Here is a 13,671-nt window from a genome sequence, read left to right as displayed (position 1 = left end):
GATAACCTATTATTGTAATATGTTCGCCATTACTCTTGTTACATTATTATTCAAACTGAATGCTTAATAAAAGTGTTGTGAGATGAGTTGAGTCTTCGAACGTAGACTTCCCTCAACAATATGAAGATGTTAAGTACGAAAGCACTTTATATCGTCCAGTCGACTTTGTTTTATTACATTTGAAAGAGTATTCGCATGTGAGAAATATATATCGATAATTTATTCGCTTCAAACTATTAAATTATTCATAAAAGATGACTCAAAGATTACTCTCACGTAAACTAGCTATAACCACCAGTGAACTCCCTGTTTATGTTAACGTTCCAAGCCGGTTAAAATAGAAATACCCACAGTTACTTGGTATTTGGACTGCATTATTGGCCAGTCAAGCTACCTAATTCGAGCGATTGGTTCCTGGGGTGATCTCTTGGACTGAGAATTTAAAAAATGTGTTTAAGTACACTATGATACAAATAATAAACAAATGATCCAGTTTTGGTCGTTTATTTTTACATACAATCTTTATCATTCACAAGTTATGATGGTAAGCAGATTTCGGATTGAGACATATGTATGGAAAAGAGCTCAGATCTACAAGATTTTTTTCGATAAAACAACTGTATACGCCGCATGCAAGTTCATAAAGAAGTTATCTCCAATGCGTAATCACTCAACAAGCACAAACTAGACGCTTGTTTGCAATTTTCTTTAATAACTCTGCCAAGAATACTGTTTATATACCGACTCACAGATCTCCTATAGTACTTTTGCACAAGGACTGAATCCGGCATGCGCTTTTTGGATCTACGCGCAGACGGGTACCAGTTACGAGCTAAACATATCCGCGGTTTCCGTTCGCGCGTAAAGTTTAAAAGCGCATGCCGGGCCCAGCCGGTGTGCATGGTCAAAATTACTGGCGAAGATCTGTGAGTCGGTAAATAAACAGTATTCTTGGCAGAGTTATTAAAATCAGTGCATAAACGATACTAGTTTGTGCTTGTTGAGCGATTGCAGCGTGGAGATAACTTCCTTCTGTACATGCATGCGATGTATCCAGTTGTTTTATCGAAAATGTTTTGTAGATTTGAACTCGTTTCCATACATGTGTGTTAATCCATTTGCTAACTTTCATAACTTGTGAATGATAAAGAATGTATGAAAAAATAAAATATTTAATATGTAAAAATAAATGACCAAAAGTGAATTATTTGTTTATTATGTGAATCATGGAGTTCTTAAACACATTTTTATGATTCTCAGCCCTAGAAATCACCCTTGGGACCAAATCGCTCGAATCAGATAGCTCGACTGGCCAAAAATGCTGTCCAAATACCAAGTAACTGTGTAAGTACCTATAGTTTTACAGCATACGGTATTTGCCGTGTATTATTGTGACGTCGTGTTTTATGTAGGTCTCTGTTATGCCTCCGAATAGGGTAACCTAAGTGTTGTTGGCTACTGGACCTGACCCTGAAGATAATAGACAACAAGACAACAAATGTACTGGCTACCTTCTCGAAAGTCGTAGAATAAAAGGGGAAGTAACAAATTGAACACTGACGTCATCGGATAGATTCTAGTGATAGATTGATTACGGGTATGAGTATAGACTGGTATTGTAAAAGGGACTGTGCGCCGCGATTACGCTGCTTACATTAAGCTGTAACCAGAATTATATGGATAAGGGTAAGCTACTCCAACCAAGAATAATTATTGGCAATGAGCCATCAAAGATAAAATGTGTGTAGACATCACAACAAAATATTGTTTTAGTTAAGGCACACACATCATCAAATATTTCATGTTTTAAAGCTAGCAACGATGTCGTTAATCACTTTGTTAACTTAAACAGAATTCTGAACCATCGGCCTTATGACTTATTTCCTTTTTTTTTAAATTGATATATTTTACTCACTTACACCAAGCAAGAAACAACAACTGGCCAAAAATCATTAAACAAAATTTTATAAATGCAAGCATATAACTTTTCAACTTCCAATAGCGCTTCTAGTGATATGAGGAAAAATAAAGCATTATCTGTCTTCTGTTTGATTAATTATTGACAAATGAGCTCGAATTGAATATTTCATGATTTTATTTTTGAAACAAGTATTTTCGTAGCATTTCATACAACATTGCTGGTAAGCAAAGTTTGCCCCAATTTACGTTAGCAAGTACCTTTAAGTTAATGTATATCGTTTGGTATATTATAGAGTTTATTGTAACAAATAATAAATGAATAGATCAATTGATAACAAAATGTGTAGAATATCATTTTAAACTAATAATTGTTTTTATCCTCTTTGGAAGAGAACACAAACCTGTTGTTCTTAATATCGATTAAAAAAATAATAATCAGAAAGTCCAATTCTCGTAAGAACTAATACAAAATCCAAAATCCCGGTAAATGAATTACACATTTGGGTCAGGACGTTCAATGATCGTGACAACTAATATGAACTAAGGCGCTGCCTCTACGGGCTTGAATGGTTATTGCCGGACACGTTATAGTTTAAGTCCACCCAATAATTGACTAAGTGGAACATATAAGGAGTGAACGGAATACGTTTGTCTCCTTACTTTCAGGAAAAGGTGACCCATAATATATCGACTACCGGGCCCCTCTACGCGAAGTAAAATTATTTTTATGGATGTCGAAATTTTACTGAAGTGTGCATATGACTTCGTGGCTCCATCATTATCAATATATAAAGGAATGGCTATCATTTTGATAAAAAGTCCCTTCAATTCACAACTAATTTAATATATTTAATGAAATACATGTGTATCCATTGGTTGATAAGTTGTTCCCTTGTTCCCATTTATGATCATTTCAAGTTGTGTGCCTACTTAGAAATACTGATTGAATTAACACCAGTAACACCACTATTGTTTACACAGCTTTCTTCTTCGTACGTGGCTGATAGCGGATGTATTCACGCTCGAGTCCGTATCCTTGTTGTCCATTTTGAGAGGCTTTAGGAACCTTCAATTGGTGGCGATCGAACCCACGCACCGTCTTCTTGTGTGATAGACGGACACCTCTTATCATCGAACACCACTTGAATGGACTACCATGCAGTTAAACATTATACCGTTTATTCGAAATCATCGCTATTTCTATTTTACTCCTTTTTCGTTTAAATAATTTTTTTATCCGAAATCGCTCTTCCCAAGTAAAAATTACGGCCCCCGATTTGGTATTTCATACTTTTTTTCTTTTTATCAAGTCTTATTTCGAACTCGATCATGCCATAGTTTTTCACATCATACTTCGAATGCACTCGGGTATCGGCTTCAGATGACAATGGAGCACAACTAACGCTTGCTAAAGTATGACATTGAGCACGCGTATGTTACAAACATAGATGTCAGAAGATGAGCGATTCATTTGGGTGATGTAGTGTGTACATAATTGCTGGTTAACACAACCTATGTATTATTCGAAAATGTCTATCTCATCTAAATCGAGTGCCGCATTGCTCACTCGACCCGCTACCGAACAATCCGTGCTATGTTCCGAATGCATACATGTGCTGTCATTGTGATTTAAATGTTTTATGTTGTTTTTATAGTATTTCATCCATTATTTGCGAACGCTGTCATTTTATGAAAATTGTTAATCCGAAATATCGCTTTTCCGAAATAATGTTTTGGGTACCTACGATTTCGGATTAACGGTGATCAACTGTGCTTAAAACGGTATCGTTGTCGTATAGGTGTAACTGTATTTGCATGCTTTGTTCATTGAACCAAAAATGAAGTTCTTGTCGTTATTTAACCTGTCCCAGATGCCTTGTCAAAGACATTGCATCAGCTACCAGAATCAACAAGATTCGAACTGAAACGTTTTGAAATGAAACTCATGGTTTCGTTGTCACCGACTACGTATGTCAACTCTGTGTCCTCCTCAATTTTATTAACGTCAATGTTTCCTACATTTCTAACACTGCTTTGTTTGGTACGGCGTGGGCTTCTTTTCTGATGCAGCTTTCTCTGCTGATCTTTGTATTTGCCCAAAGTGACTCCTTTTCGAACATCAGCGACAAACATTCCTCGCCATAGTTGAAACAAGTTGTGAGATGTTTTCCCAGCTTGACTTGACCTTTGCCCATATCGGCCTGAGTTGTTTCCTACTTCATACGTTTCTTTTGCCTTCTTTTCAAAGTGTCTTTGAAAGTGAATGCTTCTGTGAGGTTTGAACTCTTTATTAAGGGTTTATAATTTCCGAAACCCTTGTCTTTCATTGTATCGAACATATGTTGTTCCCTCTGAACGCTGAGTGCCTTTGCAACAAGACGCATATCACGGAAATTAACCCGAAACCCATGATACACAATACATTGTACACGGATAAAAATCAAGTGGTATCAATTCAATTTCAACAATGAATTTCGACATGAAGGAACGCACTGTAGGTGTTGAAAGTCTTTATTCTTTCATAACCAGCGGTAACCATGTGCGTCTATATCGCTTGCCATTAGTCTTTTGATCTCAGACCATAGTTTGTTATTGACAACAGGTCTTTACTGTTACACACTTCAGTATTGCTAAAGTGTCTATGCTATAGATATTTTTTGCGTATTGATAATGTCAGGAAACAACGGGGATAGGCCTTACGGTGAAAATAACTATGATTTTATTCAAATGCACAAGGATCACAGCCTTAAGGCTGGCTATCCGTGTTATGATTTTACCCCCGATTCATTCAAGCGTATTATAAAGGCATTACTCGTGATGAAAAGGGAGCCTCTGATTTTATTTTTCTGTAAGAATGCTAACAACGTCCCTACGGCTTGGATACAAATACCGGTGATTGTGCCACGACGTTATTTAACAAAAAGAGATATGTGTACGGCCTTGTACCAATAACAATCCTACTATACGACAAAACTTTGCTAATGATTGCTCAAATGTATGTTACAACCCTCAATTTCGTAGCGAATCAACTATAAAATCGTAGAGCATTCCTGTCCATTCGTACTGAAATGTCATAAAATTCACGATCGACAACGATCAACTAGGACCATGAATGCCTACCCAATGCCTGTTCGATAATCCACTACGATTGCGCTAGCAACACGACAATCTTGAATTGTTCGACGGTTGCTCTTCCTGATCCTTCATGATCACCAAGGAGTCAATCTAACTACGAATTTTCGCAAGGATCATTACTAAATTGTGATCAATCGTAGCCCAAGAGCCATGGGTGCGGGGGGGGGGGAGGCGTAGGGGAACGCCAATTTTAGAGGAACCTTGGCAAGCATTACTATACTAGTATAAAAACACTAGATTTTTCCAAGTAGCGCAATGTAATAAGATTAATGCTGTCCGTGTAAAATGGTATTTCAACATGGCTAGGACTACCAAACTGAATCCATGCAAGGCTAAACTTCCAACAGCATAATATCATAACATGTTGGACTGATTCGTATGTACGCTAAAAGTACTGTCTTATTGACCATATTCTAAAATGGGAAGGGCCATATCAGTATTGACGCGTTACCTGCGCTGTTAGAGTGAATATACAAATTGGGTCATATTTGTTCGCTTCATGAAGATGAAAAGAATTGAAATACGTATGTTAACTTACACTTACATTATTTTTTGTTATGGTTGTATTTGTTTAATGTTTTATTTTTCTCATTAATTGATGTCAATGAACATTTGAAGATTGTTTTTTTGGGTTTTACCCAGTGGTTTCCACTGCTTTATTAAACTTTTTTGCTATCGAAAATGAATACAGCATAACACATCTACATAATACATCTTTTTTCAGTTTGTATCCTGATTGTTGGTTGTTGGTACGAAACCATTATGTGTTTCCATAAAATAAAGGTTCGAAGTAAAACAAAAACACAGACAGCAGCGTTTTATATACAAATTAATATTATAAATGAACTAAATCAAATTCACATGTGTAATATAGCATATGTTCAAAGTATGGTTGGATACGCGTATTTAAAACTTTTTTTTAATTCTGATCAATAGTTCTGATGAAATGTATTATCTAAATCTATTCGCTCTTGTAGATTGTGTTCTGTGCTACAATTGTTCTGGCGTTGCTGACCCAGCATCATGTCAAACCACAATTGTCTGTGGGAGCAATCAGGTTAGAAAACTTTAAAACATGCACTCTTACTCCCTTATAAAATGTATCAAAATTAAAACAATTGTTTTAATTTACCGAAAAGGGTGAATAAATATTAACAATGGTTCTTCTGAAGGATGCCGTGTTTAATTTGAAAGAATGTGGTTGCAAACACGGTGTTTCTACCTTATGATCTAATAGTTGATCACTTTAAATATTTTTGGACCCACAAGTCATTTAACATTTGTGCGAGTTCAGCTTTTATATACACGGTTACAATCTTGTTATCAGTAATTAATATTTTCCATCAATGCATTATTTAGTGAGTAGTTAAAGGTTTATTACTCAGAAATTATGTTTGTCATGCATGTGAATGTACTGATTTCTCAATTTAAATTCCACATTCCACAAACTGGAGTCTTCGGTTGTCTCTAAAGGTGTAATCAACTTGGTTTTGAAATTTGAAAAATGTATCCAGCTTCCGATCTTGTTGAATAGCAAATATCTATGCATTCCTATTCATTTGTAGTCTTAACAAAGTGCATGATGTTATTATCGTTGTGTAATTTCAGGATATAATTCATATAGCATATTTATGTGCACATATTTTCTGTGCATGCCTTATATTAAAGTGTTTATTTCGGCTGCTTTCCAAATACATCAATCCCCGTTTAAAGATTTTTTCAGGTTGGTGTCTTTGATTTTATGTAATCATTTCCTATTATTTGTAGCTGTCTCCAGTTTTGTCAATCAGTTTTTATTTCGTGGAATTTTCTCCAATTTATGTGTGTGTAATTGGCTCCTATTTCATGCTATTATCGCGGATTCAACGTAATGACGAAACAGAACATCATTTGATAAATAAACTTATGTTTGTTTTTCTTTTCTACTTTTTTCTATGTTGTTAGTGATAAGAAAACTAAAAAAACACACTTTATTATCAAATATTTAAAAACAAGTTATTGTGGAATATTGTAGAGTTGCTATCAACAACGTGGGCCTTCGGGGACCATCGACCTTGGATGTTCTGACAAACAGGTGATGTAAAACAAAAGTAGTTGTGCGTTCCACTTAGATACACTGGAATTGTTAAAATGTCCCGACATTGAAGGCAGTGGGACTAGGTTTTTACTCTGTTGCATGGCAGTACAATACTAAGATTTTGTTTGTATATTGACAAGTCTGGGCGAACATACCATAATAATAGCAGGAGAACGGGACACATTAAGTTAGTTTTAATGACATCAATATCGAAATTAAGCACGTTAAATACACTTAAGGCAGCTACTTAGAGCTATGTAAAAGAACAAAGAAGCGAACACAAACGGGTGTATTGCAAAGATTATGGTCAACAAGAAAACATTGTTCTTTATGCCTACACCAAACACTTACAAAATTTATTTACTTAGCATTGCCTCCATCCAGAATCAACACAAAACCAAGGACCTGTGAGCATCGTTGGTAGAGATGTGCCTAAAAGACGTCACGTGACAACGAGAAAAACCGGAAGTTGCTTTGAATGTTGCTCGACAGACAACTGCAATGAGCAACTGTGCTCTTCTACACACCGTAAACATTATATGAATGCACCGAATAAGGGGGTCGGACTGGTCGATATTTGAATTAAAGTAAAACCCAACAACATGTAAACAATATAATTATTGCAAATTATGTATTATTTTTAATAAAGCACAAAAAAAAAAGATAAAGAGGCCTTTTTTAAAATGAGAAATAAATATCGTTTTAAGGTACATCCAAAACAATTTTGACTTGAATTCCTGTTATTTTCTGTGACTTCTCCGAATCGATTCAGTATTACATATCAATACACATGTATGTGAAAGAAGCATGTACTCATTCAAGGCAAATGCAGTTTCAGCTTGTGTAGACGATGAAACGGTGGATTGTGCGAGGATGAGCACATTGTTTCACATTTGCACATCCGACTACGAACACGCCGCCCAAATATGCCCTCAATTTTGCGGCCTATGTGACTATGGTGAGTTCGCCCCCGCCTCAAAAAAATTAGGATATTTCTAATTTTAGCCATTCGTTTGTTTTTGATAGCCAGAATACAAGTCCAGAAGCCAAACCATGACAAAGATCCTATTAATAGACACAAGGTGAAGGCCTCGCAGACACCAATCGGAACACCTCGGCTATTTTCCACCTATAACAACTTCGGATGTGTATATTAAAAGACGTGATTCTTAAAAATAATGATAATAATATTAATGAATTGCAGCGTTTTAACGTGTAATTAGTATAACTTAATTCAAATTGCGACTGATATTATATGTTCTTATAACTCCAGCTGACGGACAATGGTCAGTGTGGTCGAGTTGGTCAACCTGTGACGTAACATGTGGCAGCACGACCTTGACCAGAACAAGGACTTGCACTAATCCTCCTCCTACAAATCACGGCAAAAACTGCATCGGGGAGTCTGTTGAGCATAAGGCATGCGCTCTTGGTCAATGCCCAGGTACTCGCATGCATCCATGTATGTTTGTGTGCGTATGTGTGTACGTGCGTGCGTGACAACATCCAAACCATTAACCTGGTTTACTTTGTCCTTTTTCATTATCTTAAGACGATTTATGATGTTTTTAAGTCCGCACACATATATTGTTAACATATGCAATTGTAGGTAATTGCTTGAAATCTTACTTTTTACCTCTAACATATCATAAAATATTGAGTTTTATCCATGAAAAATAAAATTAAAAATATATTTTTTACTGCAAACTTTGGAAAGAAAATATCAATTTTAAAAACTACTTTTTAATCTATTGTAGTAAATTCCACTTTTCAAATCTAAACACATCCGTTTTGAACCAAAATATGTTGCCAGAAATAATAATTTGATATTGAAAAAGAAATGCACACAATTAAAAATCGTGATATTTTTGGAAATAAACAACTTACCTTTTATTAAAAAAATGGACATCCGATTTCTTGTTTTTGAAGCTGATTTCGTACACAACCAATGACAAACGAAAACAATTGCTCAAACATGAATTTGATATCATATCATCTATCAAATATCTTTCTTCAATATCTGTTTAAGTTTTAAAATACAATATTTCCTGTAAACATCCTAGCGTGGTCTTTATTCTTTATCGACCCGTCTTCATGCGAATCAGAATGGTCTCTGACAGTGAGGGGTGAATGAATACCCATGTATCATGAAAAAACTCTAAAACAAGAATAAAGAAAAACAATTTATGCGCTATGGTTTTTCGACCTTTCAAATGTGCATTCAGTAAATGCCGACCAGTGTATTCATGCCTTGTTTAACTTTAAAAAAAATATATCGTGCATTAATTAAAAACTAATTGGAACAAAAATGCATTAAATGTTTGCAAGAAACACGAGTAAATGATAAACATTAAAAATACTCTTGGAAAACAAGTTCTCCCCAAGCTGGCGGAGGAATCACAGCCACTTCATCAGTGATCAAAACTTAACGCGAGGGGCGTCCAACGTGTAACGGCGGTGCAAATACTCTGTTTAAAGAAGGTTTTTCTAAGAAAACTAAATTAAAATACCAATAAACTCCGAAAAAAAGCATATAAGAAAATTAATTAAGTTCAGTGTAAGATCGTATTTGATTTCATTCGTGATCATAGGAAAATTTTCACTCGTGGCTTCGCCAGCCTTGGAAATATGTTTTTCTCTGACACTCGTAAAATAAAGTACGACCTTAAGCAAAAATCAACATATACATATACCATTTTTACGAATGAATGCTCTAAGAACGTAGAATAATAAATTTGTATAATATTACTATTGTTGACAGTTCATGACATTCTTACATTAAATATAAAGCATATCATTCGATTTCCCAATTTATTCCTTAGTAATAATTTACAAATGTTTGTTTTTCTTGCGAGAAATTGACTAGGTTTAAAATTATATAAAACATAAACTATTGTTTATGATGGTATGTCTCTGTATTGGGTTCCATTTCAAATGGATAGTACGATAAAGTAATCGATCATAAACCATTCAATGATTTAATATTACATCATCTTTACAAATCAAGTTTATGTTTAAGTCGATGGAGGATGGAGTGAGTGGACATCATGGGACACGTGCTCCGTCAGTTGTGGCGTAGGAATACAACACAGGGAGAGGTCATGTGACAATCCAACTCCTTCCCTATTTGGACAGCACTGTTTCGGATACAATCGAGATGACAAAATATGCCTTGGCCCAACCTGTCAACGTAATGTCTTCAAACTTTCACATTTATTCACTGAATCAAATACAAAATAGCATTCGAGTGTAATCAGAAATGCATGTTTCAATAAAGCAATTTGCATGTACATTGTACATGTACATGTACATGTTTATGTCTATCAGGGTGTATCATTAAAGTCATTATGGTATATGCTCTAAATGCAGACAATCAACTATACATTGCATAAGAGTAGACTACATTTACTGCATGCCTAATATAAAGGCTGATTTGGCTTTTCTGTGTTTTTTTCGAAGGTGATAATAAGAAGTGGCCGTAGTCTACTATAAGAAAATGTTTGAATTACTTAATGCTAGCTATACGCAGATGAACGCTTGACAATGCAATATACCAGATAACTCTTAGTAAAGAATATTGCAAGTCCGTGTGTTTATTTTGCAGCTCTTCCGTTTTTGTTACTGTTACTGTTGCTAAATACACACTTATCTTGATTATAGATGGGATTTGGTCACACTGGGAACCTTGGACACAGTGCTCTACCACATGTGGAAATGGCATCAAACATCGTTTTCGAAATTGTGCTTACGCTGCTTCGTGTGGTGGACCGGCCTTCGACTCAGACATTTGCATCGTTAAAGACTGTATTCAAGGTACTTATGTGTTTATTGGCTGCAATTATTATTTCATGACCAACGTTGACTCTTTTCCAGGACTGATGCGGAAATACAGCAATGTGCAAAAAGATTGTCTTGTTTAAAACAAGAAACGCCGCAATGCGACGAAAACATGTTTTCAATGATTGACAGAAGAACTTCAGCCTGTGTCTATTTTTCTATTTTTAGTAACAGTGACATTGACCATAGGGACCCCAAACACAATCACATGACAGGTATCCATAAACTCTTCCTTTATACCAAGTTTGGTCAAGATATGTCAACCCTGACTAAAGTAATTCAGTTTCAACCGTTTTTTCTATTTCTAGTAACATTGACCTTGACCTTGACACCTAGGGACCCCAAAACGCAACCCCATGAAAGATATCCATTGACTCATCCTATAATCTAAGTTTGGTCAAGGTATGTCAACCCTGACTTAAGTTATTTAGTTTCAACAATTCTTCTATTTTAGTTACAGTGACCTTGATCCTAGGGACCACAAACACAATCCAATGAGAGGTATCCATAATGTTGTCCTTTATAGCAAGTTTGGTCAAGAAATGTGGACTCAGACTGAAGTTATTAAGTTTCAACCGTTTTTCTATATTTAGTAACAGTGATCTTGACCTTGACCTTAGGGACCCCAAACGCAATCCCATGAAAAGTATTCCTAAACTCTTCCTACCGGCCGGCCGCCAGCCCGAACTACGACGTTCGTCACTATGTGAAAACCTGGTTAAAAACAGTTATACATACTTCATGTACCAAACTTACATTACAAATAAGGTATTTTTAGGAAATGAAAAACAAAATATTTTATGGCGTGTAATGTAGTAAGAAGAGAAGGTATGTATTCATTCCTCACGTTTGAATTTCAGTGAAATTAGCTGGCAACATCGTTATGGTGTCCATCAACGGTGGTCTCTGATGCACAATATGTGACGACCTCTTTGATCAAAATAACAATGGTGCAAAAGTTGTATGTGGAATGCTGGGCCACAACAGGTAAAGAAATAGATATTCTAGCGCAATCTCTTATGTAGAGATCTCACTTGACGAGCAAAGAAGATTTCTACCACCACGTATTTGAGCTCTATGCGTTTATTGAGAGAAAACATTACACATAATTATTTAAAAATATGTTATTATATATTCCATTAAGAAACTACATATGATATGGGATACCTGAACATAACATTACAAATTACATTTCAGAAACACTGCGGTATATGTAGACCCAGGTGATCAGAATTTACTCAACCCGATGCTTCTGGACGACATCCGTTGCAATGGAACAGAAAGCTCTATCATGGACTGCTCATATATAAAACAAGCCGCTCGATGTAGTTCCAGCGAAATTGCCGGAGTTATTTGCTATGTAGATAACTTAACCAGTTGATCGGAATGGATCAATCCAAGTGTTGTCACACTGTTGAAGTGACGCAATAATTTCCCTACATGTACTATCAATATATAGTTTGTCAAAAGCTTCATGTTTGAATAAAACATGTAGTCTTGTATTCGTAGCCTACAATGCTAGTGATTTAACTTATTGTCCAATCAAAATATACTATAACATGAACCAACTAATTTTGAAATCGGTATCAGTGAGGTGTCAATGAAGTAACTCGTTTGCAAACTTATTGGCGTCTAACATATTTTTACGCAATAGAACTATCAAAACAGCATGAAACGTGTTGGGAAAAGTGTTTAATAGTGATGGTATTGAACTCCAATTGCTTCACAGCCGGTGTACCCTTTAAAATGTTTATGCGTTATATATCCTTAACTCAGAATTGATGCCCCTGTGCCTGTGAAATTCACATCATCGAAGAAAACTGGCAGTCTATTGGCACGGTCGTCATACGGGCGAACAAAAGAAGCGTTATTCCTTTACGAATGATTTAATACGAACATGACTCTCCTATAGGTCGTTTATATCCTGCCAACAATATGTTAAATGCGCCAGCGTCGAAAACGTAAACAACACGTAGTAATAGTATTAAAGCAACCTTTACTGCTGGCGTTTGCCTGTCATTAAATAAGTTCTAACTGGTCAGTTTAAACATCATAATATACACATATTTACATAAATTGTTCAAGCGAGAATATTCGAATATTCTGTCATTTGTTCAGGCCGCTTTTAATAAAGTGTTGTTTATGTGTACAAAAAAAGTATGCGATATTAAATGGTGTTAAACTGAAAAAATAATGAAAAATATGTAAAAAGGTTTGTTGTAAGTGGATTTGAACATGGTTGGTAAAGTGAATATTTTGGCTCTTTGTTTTTGTCATTCTCTTAAAAATGTCCATTGTTTGAGTGAACATGTTAAAATTGACCATTTTATGTTTAAGTTTCAACAATCAAGAGATTTTTTATCCTGTGTCCGTTCAGCTGTCAAATAATTGACGTTAGTTCTTCAATCTTTATCTATGTATCACATATATTTATTCACGGTCACGAGATTTGCATGGTGGCAGCGATAACTGTACTGCACGCGTCCAAAAGTGTTATATTTAACGCAAACAGGTCTTAAAGCGCAATAGACGTTGAAAAGTTTATTAATAACAAAATAGGGTATGTCGAGCCTAACAATAAAAATGGAAACTAACAATAAAAATATTACGCCTTATTAGTAACAATAAATATGAGTCAATAATAAGCTATCATTTCTTTCAAATTGTTTCTTGAATGTATGTGAACATAAACAAAAATAGGC

At 35.4% G+C, this 13,671-nt stretch overlaps 1 protein-coding gene across 1 annotated transcript; it reads left to right on the top strand.

Annotated features, from left to right (window-relative positions):
- Nucleotides 1-6,001: 6,001 nt before the first annotated feature.
- On the top strand, nucleotides 6,002-13,060 carry LOC128221801 (thrombospondin-2-like). The gene is made up of 9 exons (XM_052930402.1): nucleotides 6,002-6,112; nucleotides 7,070-7,129; nucleotides 7,501-7,660; nucleotides 7,965-8,090; nucleotides 8,406-8,576; nucleotides 10,152-10,322; nucleotides 10,793-10,945; nucleotides 11,830-11,956; nucleotides 12,167-13,060. The coding sequence occupies exons 1-8, from the start codon at nucleotides 6,002-6,004 to the stop codon at nucleotides 11,877-11,879; spliced, it is 1,002 nt and encodes a 333-aa protein (XP_052786362.1). The 3' UTR covers nucleotides 11,880-11,956; nucleotides 12,167-13,060.
- Nucleotides 13,061-13,671: the final 611 nt, after the last annotated feature.

This window comes from Mya arenaria, chromosome 16, assembly GCF_026914265.1.
Source record: "Mya arenaria isolate MELC-2E11 chromosome 16, ASM2691426v1".
NCBI classification, from domain to species: Eukaryota; Metazoa; Mollusca; class Bivalvia; order Myida; family Myidae; genus Mya; species Mya arenaria.
This window is presented reverse-complemented; position numbering and strand designations above follow the sequence as displayed.